The 23159-nt window shown below is 41.5% G+C and overlaps 2 protein-coding genes across 2 annotated transcripts; both read right to left on the bottom strand.

The window, feature by feature from the left end:
• Positions 1-3104: 3104 nt before the first annotated feature.
• mrpl39 (mitochondrial ribosomal protein L39) lies at positions 3105-10333 on the bottom strand. Its single transcript, XM_056370510.1, has 10 exons — positions 10157-10333; positions 9194-9400; positions 8943-9082; positions 8487-8586; positions 8091-8158; positions 7381-7493; positions 7097-7162; positions 6806-6959; positions 6259-6306; positions 3105-3264 (listed from the first exon to the last, which is right to left on the bottom strand). Exons 1-10 carry the CDS (start codon positions 10191-10193, stop codon positions 3202-3204), a joined length of 996 nt encoding a protein of 331 aa, XP_056226485.1. The 5' UTR covers positions 10194-10333; the 3' UTR covers positions 3105-3201.
• Positions 10334-11145: 812 nt separating this feature from the next.
• LOC130165326 (ras-related protein Rap-2a-like) lies at positions 11146-22716 on the bottom strand. Its single transcript, XM_056370511.1, has 2 exons — positions 21918-22716; positions 11146-12397 (listed from the first exon to the last, which is right to left on the bottom strand). The coding sequence occupies exons 1-2, from the start codon at positions 22229-22231 to the stop codon at positions 12160-12162; spliced, it is 552 nt and encodes a 183-aa protein (XP_056226486.1). The 5' UTR covers positions 22232-22716; the 3' UTR covers positions 11146-12159.
• Positions 22717-23159: the final 443 nt, after the last annotated feature.

Below are 23159 nucleotides of genomic sequence, written 5' to 3'. Positions count from 1 at the left end.
AGAATTAAAGGCTTATGAGATGAAGGGAGGCTCGACGCACTGAGGGCCAAAAACAGAAAATGTATTCAGCTCCTGATCTTTGTCTCGATAACAGAAAATGTAGGAGGCTAATGATAATTACTTCCAAAGAAATGGATATTCTATCGTGTCGTGGGAGGAAGAGGCTCCTCTGACAGTTGTTATAAGTTATTCACTGATCAATTATCACAATTGTGCCGTTAGCAGAAAAAAACCTTCAGAGAAGCAAAACTGTGGGAACGTTTTTGGAAGAGTTTGGGCCTTTTTTCTTGATTTGTCGATCCATCCAGTTGTGCGGGGGATGCGGTTGTAATACGGATTTTATTCTAAGATACATGAGCTGGCTTATGGGTTTTCTTTTAATGGTTTCTACTCTTAATGCGACCATCTAATATTTCAACTCTATGGATTTTTATCACGTCATTTTTGGATTATTAATGCAGCTACATTCTTGTTCTGTTTATCTTTTAAAGTGTGGACTGCAGTGAACAGTTTGATTTATTTGTAGGTGCTGCAATCTCGTTTGACTGTATCATACACAGGATTACATGTGATTTACCCATTAATTAAATTGTAAACTATAAATAAGATTAGAACTGGTGTAGTCATAAAATTTGGGGTGGTAGTAAATGAATCTGTGCTTTCAGGGATTTGTAATGAGGAATACATGATGATCAGTTACATTTCTTTATAAGAAGCTCAGCACTGATTAGTGACAAATATGAAACTAATTGCACAGAGATGAGAGAAAACACACCACCAATTATTTCATTAACCCAAGTCCTGCAGATCAATAACTCAATTACGATTGACTAAGTCAAGCCAATCCTTTATTTTTATAACACATGAGAAGATATGTCAAGGCACTTTAAGGCACTAAGCGACTGCTGGACTGAACACCGGACTGGCCAACGTTAAAACTCTGCCTCAACCTCTGACAAACACTTTGACTGTATGAAATAAAATGAGGGAACCTCTGGGGGGAATATGCTGCCGGCCTCGTACAGCACGAGCTCTTCAGCATAAATTGAGAACAGAAACACATTATAAATTCATTTCTAGGAATGCATTATTCCACAGTGTTTTAGTAGCTATTCAAATTTAATCATGTTTGAGCAGCAGCGTCGCAGGCGCAGCACTCATTCCTAAACATCTCTTGAGCGCTACACAGCGAGAAATTCAGGGCACCGACTCAAACATCTCAATTGGCTCTGGTGGTGCGAGTGGCTGTAAGTCCGAGGCATATGTGCCTGGGTGTGTCTCACACATTGTCTGTGTGTGTTGGGGTGGGGGTAGTGGTAGTGGTGGTGGTGGTAGGATGCTTGAGTGGGAGCAACAGCTGCACAGCGGCAAACTTTTCTGGGTTTGCTTAATCTTCAGTTGCTGCCGATGGAGATTAAATGCTTAAATGTTTCTCGTGATTGAGCAACAACATTACTACGCTCCTCGAGTGATCTGAACTTTAGAAGAGTTTTTACTCTGTTTTATGCTACCTGTCTTTCACTTGTCTTGTTTGTCCAGAGACGCACACTGAGGGCCGGAGGCTCGAATATCAAACAGGGGTCTGCAACATACGCGTGGGGGAAGGGAAAGGAGTGAAAGTCTGTGGGAGCTGCTCAATTTTCTTTATGTCATCGGTGGTCATTAAACATTACCAGCTGTCTGCAACCACCTGTACAATGACACAAATGGTGAGCTAAACGTACCATGATTTAAAAACTGCTGGTACCACTTTCAAACAAGATGTCTTTAAGATGTGGCTAATGATTTATTAATGATTAAAAGAATAAGTCCACATTTTTCACAAACTTTTCTTCTACTTCTCTGTGTCTCAGTGCTCATCTAAGTCTCAGCGAGGAAAGAAATAAGCACAAACATTTCCCACGATGCTGACCTAATGTCCTAATGCTTTATAGATAAGTTCTACGCCGTACCCTTGTCCAGTGTTTATCCTGCCGAAAGAGAGGAGACACAAAGTGTGATATGGATCGTCTGAAAGCACCTGCTGTCTCCAGACATTTAGATTAAGGAGGTCACTTAAAACGTCTGATAGCAGCAGTCTGCACATTCTTATGATCAACAATGATTTTGATAAACTTTTTTTTTTTTTTTATCACGCAGCTGAGCTGACTCGTGTCTCAACACAAGGGCTGCAGCCAAAATGTATTTTCATTTTTATTAGTTACCAGATAATTTCCTGATTTATAGATGAATCATTCAGTTTATATAAAATGTGAGAAAATAGAAAAATGCTTGTCAGATTCTGCTAAAGTCTAAGGTGTCATCTCTAGATTGTTTGTCTGAATAACAAGTATTAATATACAATTACACTATTCATTCATTAACATGTTAATAGAATTGAGGCTTTGTTTATGATGTAACATGATAACAACCGACAACCTGGACAGCTGCTGTTATTGATGGCTTATGACTCATTAATGAAACATTTGGAAATATTAACCATTAATTACAACCTGAAGCTTTTTACAAAGAGTGTGTCTTATTAGAAAGTGGTACCAAACTATTTTCGCCTGCGATTCAAACTTACAGTTACGGAATGTCAACACACTACAGATAGTCTGTGGCAGGGATGAGGTTACAAGAGAGACGGGCGATCTGTGGCAGAAACCAGGAGTGTTGTCCCCAACGTGTCAAAGCGCTGGGAATCCTGGAAGAAAAACGTAAAAAGAAACCTTGAATCCTCAGGCTTGCTCACACTTTGTCACACTTGCCTCTGAACACACTCTGAGGATTGAGAGCCACCTGTTTGACGAGTGATAGACTAAACAGCTGCGCTGCTGCCTGACCTTCAGCCAACACACACACTCCGCTTTTTTTGTTGAGCAAATTGCTGACACAGACAAACACACGTCCGCATCTCCATTTTCCTGCTTCTCGCTCACTCCTACACTCCCACAATGGACTGAACAGTTATAAACCCAGGCAGCCCAGAGGGAGTGTTAAAATCTTCCTTTCAGCACATACACAACTCAAGAAAGATGCATGTGTTTTGTACAATAATAGGGTCAAGGGTCATGAGTACTCTCAATGTACAATGATTTTTGTAAGAAAGAGATAAGTGGAAGTGATTTGTCACATATTTTTACACATTTATTGAACAAATAATACAATCAGATACATGTCAAAGTGTATTTGTGTGTGTGGAAGGTTACGCAGAGGTGGTTACTGGCTGGTCAGAGGTGGAGGGGGGGGTGGGGTCACTTCCTCGGGTCTTGGCACTTCCACCTGTGTAAAAAGAGAAAAGCCATGTTAGATTATGTTAACAGTTACTTTAATAATCATTACATCCTCTCTCAAACCCCTTTGCTGTCTTTGGTGAACGCTGGATTAAGTAGAAATGGCTTAAAGATAATCTTTAAAAGGACATTTCCACAGAGATGTCGGAGGGGTGTGGGGGCATGATGCGCCCCACAGGGAAAAATTGGGAGAATCTGTTTGCAGTGTGGGCGGCCGTGTATGAGCGCCAGCTGGAGGCAGACGGGGGACATGCTTCCCTACTGCCTGCAGCCGGCTCAAAAACATGCTCACCCACGCCTCGCTGCTTTTATAAACCTGTTTCTTTGCCGTGGCACATGCAGGCGGTGGACAAAACAACAACCTTTGAGATTTACAATTTAACGCATTTGAACAACAAAGCATTAAAAATATAAAGCTGAATCAAAAGCCCTATAAAACTGTCTCATAAAAAGCTGCTGTGTTGAAGGGCGACTGTACAGAAGCGCATTAGATCGTGAGGCGATCCTGTTGTTTTGTCGAACCCTTGGATCTAAACTTGCAGGGGAAACGCATACATTATATATAATCCAATCTTAATAAACAGCAATATGATATTTATCAATTTGAAACGTCTAATTCAACTTAAAGATTCAGTGTTTCTATATTTTGTCACTCCATTAATACAAACCAGCTGTGGTAATTCAAGAATGTTGATATTTCCCTTCTCTTTTCTTAACTTACTTGAAGGAGGAAACAATGGTAAACTTTTAAATTATAAGAGTTCACTGCCTGATATACTAAACTCCCACACAGTTTTCTTGTGCACTGAAGGATTATTACTGACATTTTGGAAATGCTAACTTTCAAATTTACTTTCCAAATAAAGTGGTTTAGATGGTTTAGATAATCTGAGTAAACTGTCGGTTTGTTTACAAACCGACTGATCGCCTGACTGATGGTGTTTCTTGTTGGACTTTGTTGTAGAAATATAGTCATTACTTTAGTGAGCAGAGTTTAATCGTGAAAGCTAGAAATTATGGAAAATATGAAAATAAGACCCAAGTTACAACAAACTAAATAATCCTGTATAAGCTTGATTCTCCACTGGGTATTTGCCTTTAGGCAGACTCACTCTTGGGGTGTTTTATCTCAATTGACCAAAGAGACTTGACCATAGTAGCAGCAAAGAGTAGTTAACACAGTCACAAGAGCTTTAAAAATACAATGTTGATATACTGACTTTAATTGTGCACACACTTGAAAAGGTAAAAAAGTGTTGCATTCTGGGTATGAGGCTGCTAGCAAAGTTGTTCCTCATCTTCATCCCTGCATCAGTGTTTTACTGATAACCCCAAACACACTTCATAATTACACTGTACTGTGTGGGTTGTAATCTAAAGCGTTAGCAAACATTTTTAAATGCAGTGTTTGAATACCTGGTATCAAGGCAGCCTTTCCAAATGAAGTTTCTGTTGTAAATTACTCCAAGTCCAGGGTGCACGGCACGAAAATGTAGTTTGTCCAAGTTCATAAAAGATTCTAGTGGAGTTCATCGACAACGGGTTTCAACATATCTTCAGTGAAGCGTATGAGCCAAAACTACAAGTTCAAGACTCAAGTTGTAATAAACTGGAATAATACGCAGAAAATAAAATACTGTACAATGAGCCTGTGTCTCAAAGTGTGTTTATAATCCAGCCCTGCAGCTGTTTGATATTGTAGCTTGATGTCTCTCACAGTTTTGTTCTGCCACATGAAAGAGAGACAGAAACACTGAACATGACAAAAACAAGCCAGCGTCTAGTGGTTTTATAGAAAGAGAGAAAACATTCATATGGGCTTTAATGATCTCCGCCTGCCAGTGTGTGCTCTTGAAGGAAATTATGTGCATTGGTCTTGGTTTGCCTACGTATACTCAAATCGCTGCTGTACAAATGTCCTTCAGATGGGTTTTACATCCTCTACTGATCAGTGGTGGTGATGCTCTGTAAACACACGGGACAAGAAGGACAAGAACTCTGCCCACTATTCACATCATATGCAAACTCAGAGCAAACATTATGGTGTCAGGTGATAATATGGAAGAGTGTCCTCTCACTATAAAACTGATGTCCACCCGCCTCTGCAGCAGCTCTGCATGCCAATCCTGTGCTTGTAAAACCCCCAGAAAGACATGATCCAAGACACTATTAATGTCTGTCCAACTCTGATGTTCATACCTTTGTCTTAAATAAAGTGCTATTTCAATTCCCTGGATAACCGAATCTCTGAAAATAAAATGTAGGCCACAGAGCACAGTATGTCATCAGTTGCCAAATCAAGTGTGTCTATTAATGAGTACATCTTTTTTTTTTTCATTACGCAATCAGGGATGCACAGAGAATGCCAGAAAGGCTGCAGCAAAATATATTTCGCCTAGATGGCTCCATCCAAAATTAACTCGTAGCCTAGTTTGAATTTGAAGAATTTATGCTTCTCCTTTAGAGCTCGAGTCAAACTTGGTTATGCTCAGACAGAGAAGATTCAACTTCGCATCAATCCGAGTGTCACTGTGTACAACATCTAGAATGAGATGCCTTGAACCTAGAGAAATTTAAAAATACTTTTCCCTTGGATCTCGAGTTAGTGACTGTGTCTTTGATGTCGAGTTCAAAAAACGGCAGTTTGTCCTTCATGACGAGGATGAAACCTGGTTTTCCTGAAGACTACAGCTCACGCTGCATCTCCTCTCTCCGTTTCGTGCCAGAATATAAATGCAAAGCAATAAAAATAGCCATGTTAAATTCTAACCCCTGGATACTTTGTCAAATCTGAAGTGGTGGCTGTGGCCAGGGAGCAGGCTGGCAGAACGTGGAACAGACAAAAATTTGGACAAGTATCCAGCATCTAGACCAGACCAAGGCCCCAAAACACTCACAGCCCTCCTTCTGTGAGCTGGCCTCAGCGCTTCAGCTTTGATGTCACTGCTGTTGAATGAAATACTGAGATATTTGTTGTTCTTACCAGTTTCTCTGCCCGCTGCCTCAGTTTCCTCCACACCGTGTGGTGAGCCTGCAGAGAGGAGAGAAAACGTGACTTGCAGGCACATGTAGACACCAATAAAGTACTTTTACTGCATCATACACTTCTGTGCAATTATAAAGGACAAGCATTAATAATAAAAACAATAATCTCAAGGGAAGGCATTGCAGACTGAATCACTTTTTGTTCGTAAAATAAATTGACTATTCTTGGTGGTAATGAAGCCTGTTCTTGCTTAAAGTGATGGTGCCAATAGATGACATTTAAATTGATATTCACCTTTAATAAAACTCAACCAAAATCCATACTGAAGAATCTTTAAGTAGGTTAGAATGAATATGGTTTCACTGATAAGGCGACATTAATCAAGATTTTAAAATACAACTAACAAACCTTCTGGTATGTAGGTGTACAAAAAGTTATGGAAAAACAAGAGACACACAGAAAGCGTTGCCAGCTCAACTTTCTGAGAAATCCTCTGTATATTCAAAAGCTGTTCTGTCATCATATTCCACACACACATCCCTACCTGCAGCTGCAGAGGCAGGGAGAGGCCCTGTGCTCGACGCTGGAGGCCAATGGGTCCCTGTCCCAGGCCGTGGAGGGCCGTCACCTCGTACTGGGAGCACAGGCCTGTCCTGGCCACCAGAGGTCCCCCACTCAGCAGTACATGGTCACCGCATCTACAAAGGAAGGAAGTGGGAGGTTAGGTGAGAGATACACATTTCTTTAGATGTACAGAAATATAACAAGAACCTGACACTACTCTGGGAATATGTAGGCAGAAATAAAGTTCTGAACCAAGATGTCTGCATGTCACCTGTAGAGCATCACTGTGCCTTTGGGATTTTGTGCTGCCTTCTGTTCCACCTCTTCCTGTTTATACCTGGGAGAGACAGAGAGAGAGAGTTCATCGCTGTGGTTGACAACAACAGTCACCATGTGTTTTAAGAGCATACTGTGGTGGGAGAAAGAGAAGAACACAAAGATATAAGACAGAAGGTCTGAAGTATGAAGTGAGCAAAAAGGAACAAAGAGTAGTGAAAAGAGATATGTAGGCGTATCAGAAGTGAACAGCATGAGCAAGAACAGGAGTGAGTTTACCTGCTGTGTGAGAAGACCTCCAGCGCCACAGAGGGCGCGACCTCCAGAGGCTCCCAGGCCAGATCCTGGTGGATCAGCTGCTGAGCGCCTCGGGTCAGAGAGCGCAACGACTCCTGGAGAGAAAAGCAGTCATTTTGGTTTACAAGCACAACTGTTACACTCACATAGGATCAGGTAGAGTAAGAGACCCAGGTGTCCTGTAATCAAAGATGTAAAGCAACAAAAGCTCTGAGTCATTCCTCCTCTGCAACTGCTGGTGACAAATAGAAGCTTCACTTCAAAGGTGATAATAAAAATTCACACTGCAATAAATCACCAGCTGCCGCTTTTCCTCACACACAAACATGAAAATAAAAATTTAAACCCTAAAGATACAAACACTCCTTTTTTTTTTTACCAAAATACAAACAGAGATGGAATCAGACATGGTTTAAATTAAGTTGTTAGCACAACAACAGAACAAACAAACAATGGCTGCAGGAGTGGTCTATTTTTTTGTTGTGGTATTTTCTCAACATATGTAGTGTAAAGTTAGTCTTTACTGCAATAAACTTTTATTTTTCAAATGCATTTATATCTTAAAACAAAGCTCTAGTACCAGCTGATGGAAACAGAAATTCTTCATATCTTATTGTTCCATAAAGGAAAAGGTTTCTTTAGAAAGTTGATGGGAACAAGCTCAGTAATGACTGCAGAAGTTTTATACACACCTCAGAGGGAGACCATGAATCCAGCTGAGGGTCGAGTGCCACATCACAGCAGAAGGCTCCTGAAACGACTGCAGGGAAACAGATGAAGAGGAAACAAATTAGCAGAGCTCAACTGAAACCTATGACCTCTTGTCAAAATACAAAACTTACTTTTCAATTAAGTAAACTAAAAAAAAAAACCTGAGGGGAATTATGTTCGATTCAAATTAAAACAATTATTGTCCAGTTACACAGTAATACAACGCTACCTGTTTTTAATTATATTCTAGTCAGTCTGAGAACAAGCACCAGACACTGCATCTGACTGAAGCTCTTTATTCTGTCTGGGAAAATAGCTGATTTACTGAGCTACTGGTCTGTGATGCCTGGTCAGACATGAAGAGGAGCTCCCTCTACCTGGGACCTCTGGTGTGCTGAGCAGCTCCACAGTATAGTTATCCTTGAAGGCGTTCTCCAGCACCTGACCCAGCAAGGCAGCACAGGAGCGCCAATAGGCCTGGGACAATGAGAGGACACGATTAGTGTCTATCCTAAGACAGTCACTCTTTTCATGATGTCCACTAATTGATTTAAAAAAAAAAAACTGTGTTTCCTGTTAAGTGGGGACAAGCCAAGAAGGTTGGTAACAATCTCCAGGATACTATTTCTAAGAACGTGTACATCAAGAGAAGTGGACTGAGCAGGAAGGAGTATTAAAGAAGGCATTTGTAGTATTTTACATGTATATTTGTTGAAATTGAGACTAAAGACAAATCGACAGTAAAAAACAAATACAAAAGGTTCTGATTTCAACCAGTTTATCAGTTTGCAGAATACTCACACCATTCTCTTGTTATAGAGTTGTAAAGTTACCTGGTTGACCAGTGTTGGGTCATTGTCTTTAAATGTGAGCAGGGTGAGTGAGCACGAGTGGGTGAGGGGCTGGTGGAGAGGCCACAGTTCCCCGTCTACCAGGGCCAGAACTGAACTGGTCACATGATACTCTGTCAAGTCTGAGGGAAACACAGGGGAGTTCATTTAAGTACAAAAACTGGTATTTACTTATAGTGAAACAACTTATAATAAATTATTAATACATGCAAATGTGTGTCCCTTTCACTCACGTCTGGCACAGCTCAGTGGAGTGGACATCCCCCTGTTCATGATGAGCATCGTACCATCCAGCCCCGGGCCCTGCATGGACACCTCTATCTTCTCGATGCGAGGGTACAGAGCTCTCTGCCTCGCCTGCTCTCTGGAGAAGACGGCGTTGCGCTGGCTGTGGACCTCGGCAGCTGGTGGACGCACAGCCGCTGCAGTAGATGCATAACCTTCGGAGGGGAGGGAGGTGGGGGACAGGAGGAGCCAAAATAAACAAAATGGGACAACAGAAGACTTGCTAATGTCTAAAGTTTGTGTGAGACGTTATGGGCACCAAACAAGCTGCTGACTTGCATTATGGGAAGTGTAGTGTTTTTGGATTTAGACCCATAGAGGAGGCTTAAGTAAGGAGATAATTGCTTTAACTCCCTAAATGCCAGCATATATCGTTTAACCACACATTTAAAAGCAATAATTTCAGTCATATCTTAGAAAAAGAAGTGCATTCACAGCCTTGTTTAGTTTACATGTGTGAGAGTCTTTATATACTGTCACTAACACTATCTAAGGTCATGTTAGTTACTACACAGGTAGTCAAATTGAAGATGAGATTTTGTAGATAATTTTCATGCACAGTTAAACAACAACAATTTAATATATCACACGACATTTCTCAATTTTTAGTCGGTAATAGCTTTGTCATTTTCTCTTGTGGCAGTAGGAAATAGCACAGGTGCATCTTATAACACTGATTAGCAGAGCTCGTGGACTTATGGATGCTAGGTCATTGGGATTCCTTACCGGGACATTTCATGTTACTTATATTTAATATCATTAATTACACATATACATGTCCTGCCATGTCAAGTTAAAACGTGTGCTACGAAAGAGATATTCTATAGACACTGCTGCAATATGTAGCTAAAAGCTGCCGTTACAACGTCGCTAGCTCACAAGCTAATGCTAACCGATTAACAGTTACTTACGGCGCTGGAGAAGTCGACACACGGTCCTGGTCGCCATTGAGACAAATATTTCTACAACAACATTAAAAAAAAACAAGGGGAAATAGAGACAGAAGCACAAATTGATAAATGTCCGTTACAATCTGCAGTGGCTGAAGGACGCCATGCCTGCTTCGTGTGTAAAGTATATTTAGGTCCGGGTAGGAACTGTCAAAAGCTACAGGGTTCCATGTGACCTACAAAATGAACTGCGGTTCTAGTTTATGACAGCAGGTGTCGCTGTTGGTAGTCGTTTCAATGAGGCTTACATAAAGGAAGCCCTGCAATAATTATTGTATTCTGCAGAGAAAAAAAAAAAAATCACGATCTGTATTAGCACCATTTTTTAAGCAAGGCAGTTCCTAACAACATAATAGATCTTTCTACAATAATTATTTGATGTTGCTATAGGCTATTGTACTAAAGTTTTGGAATTTATAGCATCTCTCCACAATTTATTTCTGAATGACCTCACTCTCTCTTTCATAAGTGTTAAAAGACTGTTGCTTTGTGTTGAATCCAAAGTTATTATCTTGGCTCTGAAGTCTCACATATCCTCAATTTCATTCTCTAATGGACTCTAATGGCACTCAGAATTTGACAAATGTTTGTTGGATTTTTCAGGACCAGAATCAGCAGTTAAGTGTTGGCACTAATGGCAGAAGCAGGAGCAGCAGGACACTGAGGCAGGGAACACAGCCGCAGGACCAAAACATTATAAATCATCTCGACGCAGGCCGTGATGGAGCCAGATTACTGCTAAATAGCGAAGCTGAAAGGCTATTTTCACAATGAGTACAAATCTCATGACCTGTGGAGGTTAAAGTAAAATAAGAGAGGTAACTATGGCACTTAGGATGAACTGCTTTTACAAAACACTTAAATTAAAGGAAATATGAGGAGTCTCTTTCTCATGAGATTCAGTGAGTGACTTCAAATGTTCAACAATAAATAAGCATGACAAATTTGTGCATAAAGATTTATTTTTGTTCAAAATAAGTGTTTCTGACATTGAACCACTAACATGTCTGATGTGATTTAAGATAAATGAACTACACACTGACACTGATGTTCACTTCATACAATGTAACAAGGCATTTGTATCATCTGTAAGGTGTAAAGACAATTGTCCGTACATTTTAATGACTGATTGATTGACTGATCGGTTGATTGATTGATGCTGTCTCTTTGGGTGAGATTGATTGTACTCAATGTCAGTGTGACAGTACAACTTTCATGCACACATCATCCACAGTATGTCAACATTTGGGATCTTCTGAATGAATTTCCCCAAAGGTGCAGTTTCCTTTTTAGACATTCGTTCATCTGTTCATTCATTCATAGTTAGGCGGGCCTGCTGTATAATGAACTTCCAGTACGACTCCTTCACAGTGGTGACATCCCTTCAGATACTTGGTGACTGGTCTTGCACTGTCAAAAAGTCCCAAAAGTGCAAAAAGAAAAACACAAGCAGAAGAAAACAGGGCCAATAAAACTGCTGAGCACACCGCCATCCCCGCTTAGACCTATGGCTGGTTTCCCAAAAGCATTTAGCACTATGATCTGCTTTGTCAATGGCTTTTAAGATGGTTTTGGCACCGTGCTGCCTTTGGGAAACCCCCGAAAACTCAATCTTGTTAATCAGGAGGATGGTGATGGATGTGGGAGGTCAAGTGTTGTTTTTTTCTTTCACGGGAATATCCACCCTGTGTCGGAGGAGTGATGAATGTTGACATTTAATTTTCTTTAACTGGCATTGTCTACTTCTGCTACGTGATTTCCTACATTTCCCAGAATGCTTCATAACCAACTCAAAGGCCTGAACTCTTACATACAGAAAGCAGGTAGAAATAGTGAAAGCAAGAGTGGATGTTTGCTTTGAACCCCTCCATCTTCAATCTATCTAACATGAATTAATTTGCATCCTAATTTCTACTCTCCTCCCATCCATCACCCCCCTACCCCCCCAGCAGACGGATCAGCTGCTACTGTATGCTGCAGGTGGGGCAGCAGGTCTCTCTCCGGTCCGGCAGAGGGCAGAAGTCCATCTGCCTGACAATCTCGGCGAAAAGCTCATCCACCATGGTCTTGCTCTTGGCAGACGTCTCCATGAAAGGGCAGCCCCAGTCCTCAGCCAGCGCCTGGCCTTCGCTGGGGGACACTTCCCTCTCCTCCTCCAGGTCCACCTTGTTACCCACCAGCACCACCGGCACCTGCTGGTACCTGGAAGTAAGAGAGAAAGTGATATCAGAGGAGTGTGCATCTGAAATTTGCTGCCTTCTCCCCCACTGGGAAGGTTTTGTTAAGGACTGAGACGACAGGAACTTCCTGATACCTAAGGGAGAAAACCAGAGGGAAAAACTCAGTGACAGTGTGTGCGTGTGTGTGTGTACATTGTTGGCCTACATACTGTATTTGTTAGATGCTGAAACAATAAGGCTTTTGAACAATGCACAATGGAGTGAGAGGCGAGGGATAAACACTACATTCAGTCCAAGCTTCCCAGGAGGCCTCCATCATTCCCTGGGTGTCTAATATCAGTAGGCGGTCCCATTAGAAAACTGTCATCGCAAAAAGAATAACTGCCTCTTTTGAACGCTGTGAAGCTCTATGTATTCCTGGATACATGCGTTGGCATTGCATGCAAACTGCAACATGTAATGGCTTCCAATTCTTGCTTAAAATCATTAGCTCTCCACTTTGCATCCTTTCCATCATGCACTAAGCATGTCTTAACGGATGAAAAGCTTTCTTCCCCAGCGTGTGGCTGACGATCCCAGTCCTCCTCCCTATGAGCCATCAATACAAGGAAACCAGGCTGGGGAGAGTAATGGAACAGGTTATTGAATAATTGAATAAAGCTAATGTGCTGCTCTCACATGGGAGGACATGAACATTGGCCTCGTACCTTAGAAACAACAATTTTTTACTTCATATTTAGATTTGGCAACTGTGTACTCCAGAAAATATCATAATATCACAGCAGCTTTTTAGTTGAGAGGAAGGGTTAACACCTACAATTCAATAAGCAGGTCCTTAAAGGGACGTTTCACTCCAATCACATAGAAACACAGAGGTAAAAAAACAAAACAAAACAATACTTAGCATAGCATTTAGCAGCAAAGATATATCAGATATTTTTTTCTCAGGAGTTGGTGGAGACGAAAAGAAACCGAGTTTAAAGGAGAGTGAACGTGTGACTTCCATTCGTCAGGTGGCCACAAGCACAACTCTAATTAAATGCTAATGTTGCTTTATAAGATTAACGCCCATGGTTTTTGGAATGAGGCAATTAACGGTCACATAAAGGTGTAACGTTTGAATGTCCTTTGTACATTTTTTTTCTGTCTCACAAACACTTAGTTGCCAAGTAAAAACAGTTACTTGTATATTACAGTATAGTAAATCCATATATTTCATTTCAGTTAGACGCCCTTCATGTTTCCTCTTATTAAATAACTACAGAATGTCAATTATAGACAGTATATATTCTCACAACAGGTAATGGCACAGACCACCTAATAGCCTCTACCATCAGTCACTCCTAAGTGCATTCAGAGCCTGACTTATTGATCTGCTGGTGCTATTGAGAAATGGGCTCTTATCTACAAATTGGTGGCCTGCTGCCACGCTGCTCAGCTGGGAGAAGAACTGAGGCGTGGAAAAGACCTGGCAAACGTCTCACTGTGCTAAAGAGGGCCAGAGAGCTGGAGGCAATGAGTGTAGGCAGCAGAGAGGTGGAGAAATGCGCATAGAGAGTGTCCTATAATGGGAAGTCCCGGCGTGAAGGACACGGAAGCACCTGCTGCACCTGCTGAAGTGCCCTTGAGCGAGACAGCGAGACCGTAGAGGTTTCAAGGATGCAGCTCTGTGGCTGAGCTTGACCTCTGACAACCCCCCCCACATCCCCCCCGAGGAATTCACCATGGAGAAAAAGCTTCCCAAAAAGTGCAAATGCTTAAAAAATTATGTCAGCAATTCCTGCCCTAATTGGTCGACAAACATGCGTTGAGACGAAAAGCTGGGAAAACTTGCTCACAAAGGCTCAAATGCCAAAGACTTCCCGGCAGCTTGACATTTTCCCCCCACAGCCACTTCACTGCACAACACACACACACACACACACACCCACACATACATACATACAAACAGCAGCTGACCTCAGCAGGACAAGCATGGCGCGTGTGTTTGGAAAGCTGGAGTCTGGAGGGTGTGAAGTGTGAACAAGGAGAGCACCATGCAGACAAATTCAATCTGACAGCGTTGCAGGATAAACTCTATATATAACTACAAAGACACAGGGAGAACCAGCATCTCCAGGGTGGGGTTTGGAGTTTGTGTAGATCGTCTGTTGCAGCATCAAACTACCGCTCCCTCCTCGCCAGATGAGGAGAAAGTGAAACTGCTCGACACAGCATGAAGAAAAGTTGGCCCACAGGGATTTACAGGCTGATATCATTATTCAGAGTATTATTGAAGAATATGTCAGTCGCGTCAGTGTTTGCAGTATATTACACTTTTGTTTAAGAAATAAAATGATAATTTGTGTGGATCTTCCAGGGTATGTACCTTTATTTCTAAAGGTTGGGACTTTACTCTGTAGCATTCCTCCTATTCTTTATGATAAATGCTTTTATTTTGAAACTCTAAAGCTGCACTAAAAACAAAATTCTACATTAACGATCAAACAAACGACTATTTACTATGAAAATGGTCGCTCACAGAGACAAACCAACAGCTCCATGCTGCTTTAAAAACAGCCCCTTTAACCTTTTTAGCTCATTGTTTTGGTTAGCTGTCTTGATTGACTCTCCCAGCTCTCATCAGCCTCACTTCCTGCAGCAGCTGCAGTAATTGCTGGACTCCAAATAAATGCTAATGTTGCTTCACATTTACCAGATGTTTACATAGGCAGCTACTTTTTAACATGTTCAGCATATCAAGTTATCATCTTTTTCTGCTGCCCCCAAGTGGCCAAAAACTGCCGCTGTAAGTACATCATGCATTAAGACATTTCTTGCAATGGCCAGAAACCCAGTAAGAAGTGTCCTCTTGGCTGCTGTGGCTTTTAAATTGCTGGCTACCGGTGTTTATTCTCTGCTGTAGTGTTTTTAACTGCACATACTGTATGAATATAAAGCAGGAGAAAATCACAAACATTTCTAACTTGTTATTGGTCCAACACCAGAGTTGGCAGCCGTGCACTATGGGAATTATCAGCACACTTGGAATGTGTTTGGATTGCTTGGCTGAAAGTCCCAGCTGTATGAAAATGCAGCTTTTTGTTCTCAAAATGCAGTGGGAGAGATGTCGCAGTGGATTTAAGGAACAGACAACAGCAGGTGGCAGACAGCTTGTGAAATTATACAGAGATATGGATATTAAAATCTTTGGTGACTTCTAAAGTATTGCTGTAAAAAAAAAAAAAAAACGGGATACTACAAATTGCAGAGCTCCATCATCTGTACGTCCATTTGTGAAAAGACACAGGTCATAATGATGCTTCCTCATAATGCATGAGTAACTGTTGCTGATGTACGTTTGACCTTTAGAACACACAAATCTACTACTGTCATTAGCCTCTGCAGGGTGTTATTCCAGCTGTTGGGAAAAAAGGCAAACACACAAACCCTCCCACACACAGAGAAGCAGTGTTTATAACTCCCCAAAAAAAAAAAAGAAAAAAGGATGGCCTCCACATTTTCCACTTATCCTCGGGGTACAACAGCCTCATTAAGGCTCCCCGCTGTGCTAAATCGCTATAGTGACTTCACTTACCTATTTTCACGAGGCCCACAGCACCGGCAAACACATACAAATTACAAAAGAACAGTCAGGCATCTCCAACATGAAGCCCTCCAACCCTGCAGCCGCCTCTTTGCTCTCCGCATCTGCTGTTAATTAGCGGTTGGAGCAGCTACACTGTGTGACACAGCTCAACGCGCTGTATCTGCTTGTACGACCGGACAGAAAAATCACAGAACCTATAGCGCCTACGCGGGTCTTAACTCCCAAAGGGTGTTGCTGCTGCAGAACAAAGCTTCTATAACTAATTTTTTCTGTAGCACCCCGGCTACATGAAGAGGAGAGAGAGGAAACAAAATAACAAACCACAAACATTCCTGTGATAAACAGACAAAGAGAGGGCCTGCACAGCAGATGGAAAAGGTCTTTAGAGCCTTTTTTTATTTATTTTTTTATGATGAAACCCCAAGCTTCATTTTCATCTTTTATGGTGCAGCCCGGTTCCTCTCATTTTCTTTCGTTCAGATGCAAACACCGTATAGGGGGTATGGGAGTTAAGTCCTCATTAGTTTTATACCTGCTGCTCTCAGCAGTTAAATGAAGGCAAGAATCCAAAGTGAGAAATAAAAATGGGTTTTTAAAAAAAGTAACAAACTCAAATGAGAACACAAGGAAACTTAAATGTTATTAATGGTCAAAACTCTCTTTTCTAGTGCGTTTTACGGCTGGAAGCAGAAGTTCATCGGGATTTAAAGATTTTTCTGCAAGGATGACTCAGTGCCATCCTAACTTCGGATTCATCACTTGTGACGAGAAACAAAACATTGCTCCGTAGCACTGCTAGTGGTCAAAAACTTGACATGGAGGACTTTAACTTTTCAAAATGATCATGATTCAACAGTTATCTCTGCAAGTCAGCTGGGCAGCTGGATCACTCACATCCACGTGACATTTTCATGCCAATTCCTGTTGGCCCTCTCTGGGAAAAGGAAGATGAACCCCTCATTATTATTCCTGCCTACAAAGCTCTCATTAGTTTGACTGGTTTCCCAACCAAACTAATAATTTCTCAACACCAGACCGACTTGATCTGAAAAGTGGTGTACAGCTGTGCAGGAAATACACCCATGTCAGTCGTCCAGTCAACTTCCTGTTATAACAAATTACATTTGTAACTGATGTTGTCACTGTTTAAACGCTCCCTCGGGGCCTGGAATCTTAAAGTGATAATCATCTAAATGTGGGAAATCCCAGATAAAGATCAAAGAAAAGTCATTTTTTCCTAAGAGGTCACAAAATAAATCGGAGTTGTTATGAGATGATAAACAGCTCGGAAATAAGAAAAAAAACATCCTTGCTGCACAAATTATACTTATTTTTCAGAGTTTTCTCTGACCTACCTTTGCTTTTTTATTGAGATACATTTACCTTTTTGGTCTTCTACAACCGTCTGGGAAATGAACACTTTTACTTCACTTTTAAGAACTGCTGTAAAACAAGTCAGTTGTGAATGTGATAGATGGTGGTGTATCATGAGAACACTTATGCAAGCATAAGTGCAGTAAATATGTTCAGCACTTTACACTCCAACAATGAGCACTTTACCAGTGGCTCTCCTTAGCTCACATTTTCAACCAAGCAGGCCGCTTTAACAACTCTCTCCTTCCTGATGACAAAACACTAAAAGCCAGAGGTCAGGAAGTTGCTTTCCCCCCCGGGAAACGTAGTTTTGGTCTTTCCACCTTATTCCCACTCAGCCTTGCGTGATGCTCACCTCCTGCTATTAGACACAGCACCAGTGCAGCGTGAAAACGCAGCTCGGGTGCTTTGAACGTGCTCCCTCCTCCTCCTCCCTCCCGCCGACAGAACTATAAATGTTTGCATGCATGCGAGGAGATTATTGGGCGACACCCTGATGTTGTTTTCACTGATAGCAATTGGCATGGGGGTGATATGGTCAGTCTATGGAGAGTAAAATCACAAATCAGAGATGGTGTATTCTTACTCAAATATACATTGAACATCTGCATGATGAAAAGCATCTAATACAGATTTCCTTTGACATTCCTTCTACTGAATGGAAAAAATGAAGCATTCTGGTCATTGCAATACACAGCTAACGTGCCAATAAGTGTATTACGCAGTTACATGCCACATTTCCTGTTGTATTTTAGCTAGTAATCATTTTTAATATGACAAAATTATTTAAATTAAGCTCATATCAGCTGCCTAAAACTATTAAAAGCACAACATAATGTTGAGTTAAATTCTAATCAACAGTAGAGTCGGATGAGAAGACCTGTAGCTGGAGCTAGCAGTAGGTTAGCTGAGCTTAGTAGAAACACAGCAAACAGGCGGAAGCCAAGAAGGCCAAGAAGAAATAGTCTGGCACAGCGCCTCTTTATAGCTGCTAGTAGCCAGATTTTATTTCCTTTGGACGGGGCCAAGTTAGCTGTTTCCCCTTGTTCCCATTCTTTCTGCTAAGTCAAGATAACTGGCTTCATATTATACAGACATGTGAGTGGTATCGGTCCTCTCATCTAACCGTCGACAAGAAAGAAAATTAGCGCATTTCTCAAAATGTGTCTTTCCTGCTTCTCACCGCACCTCCTCGTGCATGTAAATCAACCCGGTGAAGCTGATATGTGGACTTGTGCACAGCAGGAATAGCCCGTCTCAGCAAGAGACCATGGCTTCAAGCCACCTGCACCACACAGTGACATATAGGATCTCACTTCTTTCCCATGCTTCCCCCCACGGAGAGCCCTGCATAAGCATTCTGGTTTATATGACTCCCTAATGGAGGCCTGATGTCTTCTTGGCTTCCAACCCAACACAATCCCATTAAGTTCTGGTGAGTGGGCACATGCTATATCTCTTTGTGGTTCTTGTTGCTGCTGCTGGATCAGCAAGAAGTTTGGGAGGAGGGAGGCTGATCTCCTGGAGACAGCTAATGGAGAACAGGAGTTAATTGTATTGCTTGTTTTTATTAAAGATGGCACCCGGTGAATGAGGTTTGTGTGTGTTTAAATGACCAACTGAGCCTGTTCCTGCTGTCCTTAAATAAACTGATTTGAATGCACTGTACAAGCTAGAGCTTGTGATAATATACAGCAAAGTCAACAACAAGGACAGTTTGGGGTGAAAGAAAAATGTTGTTTCACTTTACATGCAACCACTGAATGAAACTGGTGTGTCAACTTAAATTTGAGGAGCAAGGAGATGAAATGTCAGTGGAAGCGTGGGTGTTTAATTGAGCTGGAACTGTCAATTGAAGTGGAACCCCTGAAAGAACTGAAATACAATGTCAGAGCAAGCACTTAAGGCATTGTGAGAAAACTGTGTATTCAACAGTGGAAGGTGTGGGACTTACAAGAGCTCAGGAAGTTAGTGTTAGTCAAAGTGCAAATACCGAAAAGAGAAAAAGGAGATGAAAACAGCATAAATGGGAGTTTACATGTAACAACTGAAAGAGGTTGAATTTTTATTTGAAGAATCTAAAATCACCTTTATGTAATTGACAGCGTATAAACTACATTTTATAATGACACTGATGAAGAAACTGTATCTAATTATTACGGGGCACATACCTGATCCACATATTTACTGAGTTTGGTCTGTTAAATGAGAAGAGGATTATCGGTCAGTAGTAACCCAGAAGTAGGGAAGCGTTAAAGAGAGAATTTAAATACGCCTGTTAGGTCATGTTGATTATTATTATTATTTTTTGTTTGTTTTTGTTTGTTGGGAAATAAAGTGAGTCAAACTGAGTGAGGGAGGTTATTATTGTACAAGGGTGATATTATGAAATTTATATTATGTTATTATGATATTTAATTCAAGATTACATAAGAGAGAAAATCACCAAATCCTCAAACTTGAGAAGCTGGAACCAGCGAAAGTTTGGTATTTCTTGCTTTGCACGAAAACCCAAAAATAATTAACATTTTGTCAAATTATTTGTGTGTGAATTTGAACGTATCAGTTTACTCCATCCTTGATAAACATCTTTGTTTATCTAAACAAGATGCTTCTATAGTAACCAATGATTAGACCAATTTTAAAATAATAACGCACATGTTTAAGCGCAGTTTACTCGCAGGTTTGCACATACAGTAACAATCCCTACTTCAAACGCAGAGCAGTGTGAAATAAAACAATGAATTATTTATAGATATACACTTGAGGAAAGTGGTGGTTGGTGCAGTGTAGGCAGCTGCTTTGGGTGGCGGCTGGCTAGAGGCGACAGAACACAGTTTTATCCATCATTATATTATTCATTTCAAAGGAGTTCCCTCATGCATTCGTCCCTGTTGTGCCTCGTCAGCTGTGACGCGCTCCCCACTTCCACCCGGCCTGTGACGTCTGTGCCACAGGAGCATTCACTTCACTCCGGGAGATGGAGCTGAAAAGCACTGCACCAAACTACACAGATTAAATTATAAATTATTATTACACAATATGCAGTTAGGTAAATAAATGTGTCGCGGCCTTGCTGTGTAATGTTGAATAATCTACGTTTTCTGTGTCATTTTACTGATGAAAAGCTGCAATTTGCACAAAAGAGAAGCCGGAAAGAAGCAACACAAAAGAAAAAATCTTCAGAGTTAGAGTTGTGGGACAACTCCTACTTGCAAGACTGACTAACTATAACTGAATTATCTTTTCAATTTTCCACGAGGGCGGAGAGAATGTAGAGTAGTTGTGAACGTTGGTCATATTGTTGTGAGAAAATACTTCTATCGCAGCTTTTTTGCGGCCTATCCCCAATCGTGGGGGTCCAGAGGAAACAACAGGGACATAATATAATGATCAATAAGTGGTCAGTAAGTGGCCAAATGTTCTCAAACAACATCCCCAAATTTAGTCATTTGTAACTATACTTAAATTGAACTTTTTTTTAATTTGGCCTTTATTTTGAAAGCTGACTCATTTCCTGAATCAGAAAATGAGAGAAGAAAAGACTGATGGTGCAACAAGATTCTCCAGCGTGACTCAAACTGGGGACACTATGATTACATGATCAGAGGCATCTTAAACCCGAGGCTACCAAGTCCAGCTTTGATCTTTAACATCATGAATTAAAACTGAAATTTAGGATCATTAATCACAGATATAAATGCTTCAACAAAAGTGATTTCTAAAGCAATTATCCCTTAGCCTTTGCCACTGGTGTGACTTCATCATATCTGTCCTGTAGCGTCTTGACATGGAACCAAAACTATCAGATGACATCAATTCAAGCCCTCATAATGCGAGGCTTTCGCTAGCTAACAGATTCTTAATTTGCAGCCTGTGGCCATGGATTCACAGTCATTGTCATTAAACAAATGAAGAGAGGCTCTAAGTCAAAAAACAAACAACATGTCACTACCAAAAGGACAGATCCCAGCTTTTCTTCCACTCTCTCTCACTCTCCCAGCCATGAGATGAGCTCAGTGGGTTTGTTGAGTAATGGACTGAGCTGATCAAAGCCATCCCGAGTTAGTCATCTGTGAGAAACAGAGAGTATCAAACCCAGTCAGAGGCCGGCGGGTTGATATATGACAGGTGAGCCGCAGCTGGACTCTTATGAAGAACATGTGCGCTTGGCTGCAGCTTCTCACGAAGCGCTGGAGGAAGAGCGAGGAAGAGGAGGGAGATGAGAGGATGTGAGTGTGAGATAATTCCTGTGTAAAAAAATAAATAAATCATAGTTTTTGGTGCTTTGGAGGGAAGGTTCATTGACTTTTAGAGGCCCTTCAGATGATGCAGGGGGTACACCAGCAATATTACAAATAGCTCAATGACACTGTTTTATTTCACAATAAATTAATAAGGAAATGAAGGAGGAAGTGGCAATATAGACCCCACAAGTTGATTGTGGGGTCTATATTGCCACTTCCTCCAATAGGATGTGGCTGTTTAAGGGGCCTAAAACATATTGAGTCACCTCTTGTCTATTGCATATATTTAGACTGTAATTGTGTTTTGGACATTGAAGTGGACAGTGTCTCACCTTTTGACCCTGATGATCTGGTCTCTCATGGGCTTGATGTCCTGAAAACTTTGCTGATTGACCAGACTGTAGACCAGGATGAAGCCTTGGCCGTTCCTGATGTAAAGGTCCCTCATTGAGGCGAACTGCTCGGTGCCGGCTGTGTCTAGGATCTCCAGCACCGACGGAGAGGAGTCCACCTCGATCTCCTTCCTGTAAAAATCTTCAATGGTCGGGTCGTACTTCTCTATAAATGTCCCGGTGACAAACTGGACCGTGAGCGCGGACTTCCCCACCCCGCCGCTGCCCAGCACCACCACCTTATACTCCCGCATAGCGCTCCTGTGGAGTTAAATCCGGCATGCAGAAAATAAAGTCTTCAGCGGCGGATAAAAGAAACGCATCCCCATGCACAGGAGCTGGGGCTCAGACTACAGGCATGACACAGTAACAGCCTCCGGTAAATGAGATGCTCTTGCAGTTATAGGCGGGCAAATTGAGATGATGCTGGAGCATTTAGCCCTGAGATGCACGGCCACAGCCTCTACTGAAATATTCCCACGCTATCTTGAAGGGACACCATTCCAGAGGCATCCATAATGCAATAAGGCGTCGTTGTGGTAAAAATAAGATTGGCTATTATTAGCAACAACTAGACGGCACATCTTCTTATGTGCCGACAAAACAGAAGGCTAGCACTACATTTCTCTGCACAGTGGGGTACAGTAGACTTAAAGGCAAAGAGCCTATTTATCCTTAAGCAGACAACAGTGCTGGGAATCCACGCCTCTGGAATCGGTGCATCCACTGGATGTTACTATTTCCTGGAAGTATGAGAGGTGATTAGTGCCACACTGTAGGGAGGAGAAGAAAAGGATAGGCATGTTTGTAACAAAGAGAATCATCTTCATCGTGATGGAAATATCAAATAAGCTTCTCATTATAAGAAAACTGCTATTGCTCCTTATTTCAGAAACAGCATGGCAAACTAGTCTCTGCAGAATGCTCTCAGTAAAGTCTGCTACAACACAATGCACATTTCAAACATGTCATCCAAATAAAACAGCAAAATGACCTGGATCAAGTGCACGCTCCTATCAGCGTGGACACCATTTACTTGGTTTGGATTTTAGAAAGATTGTAGCTTGAGTTGAGATAAAACTTGGTCAAGGTCAGCGAATGATCATGGGTCACGGTTAAGACGCTGATGTTCACTGTACAAAACTGGAGCGTATTTTTGTTGCCCATTCGACCACCCCAACC

The sequence above is a fragment of the Seriola aureovittata genome, chromosome 24 (assembly GCF_021018895.1).
Source record: "Seriola aureovittata isolate HTS-2021-v1 ecotype China chromosome 24, ASM2101889v1, whole genome shotgun sequence".
Taxonomy (NCBI): Eukaryota; Metazoa; Chordata; class Actinopteri; order Carangiformes; family Carangidae; genus Seriola; species Seriola aureovittata.
The sequence above is the reverse complement of the archived record's forward strand: the minus strand, read 5'-3'. Positions and strand labels throughout refer to the sequence as shown.

Excerpts from the sequence above, each read along its gene's own strand:
- mrpl39 (XM_056370510.1), bottom strand. The coding sequence starts at position 10,193 with ATGGCGACCAGGACCGTGTGTCGACTTCTCCAGCGCC. Across the intron at positions 7,163-7,380 it reads GAGGTCTTCTCACACAGCAG|GTATAAACAGGAAGAGGTGG; the intron begins GTAAACTCACTC and ends TGTCTCTCCCAG. Across the intron at positions 6,307-6,805 it reads CCCTGCCTCTGCAGCTGCAG|GCTCACCACACGGTGTGGAG; the intron begins GTAGGGATGTGT and ends TCCTCTCTGCAG.
- LOC130165326 (XM_056370511.1), bottom strand. The coding sequence starts at position 22,231 with ATGCGGGAGTATAAGGTGGTGGTGCTGGGCAGCGGCGGGGTGGGGAAG. Across the intron at positions 12,398-21,917 it reads CAGATCATCAGGGTCAAAAG|GTACCAGCAGGTGCCGGTGG; the intron begins GTGAGACACTGT and ends TCTTACTTCCAG.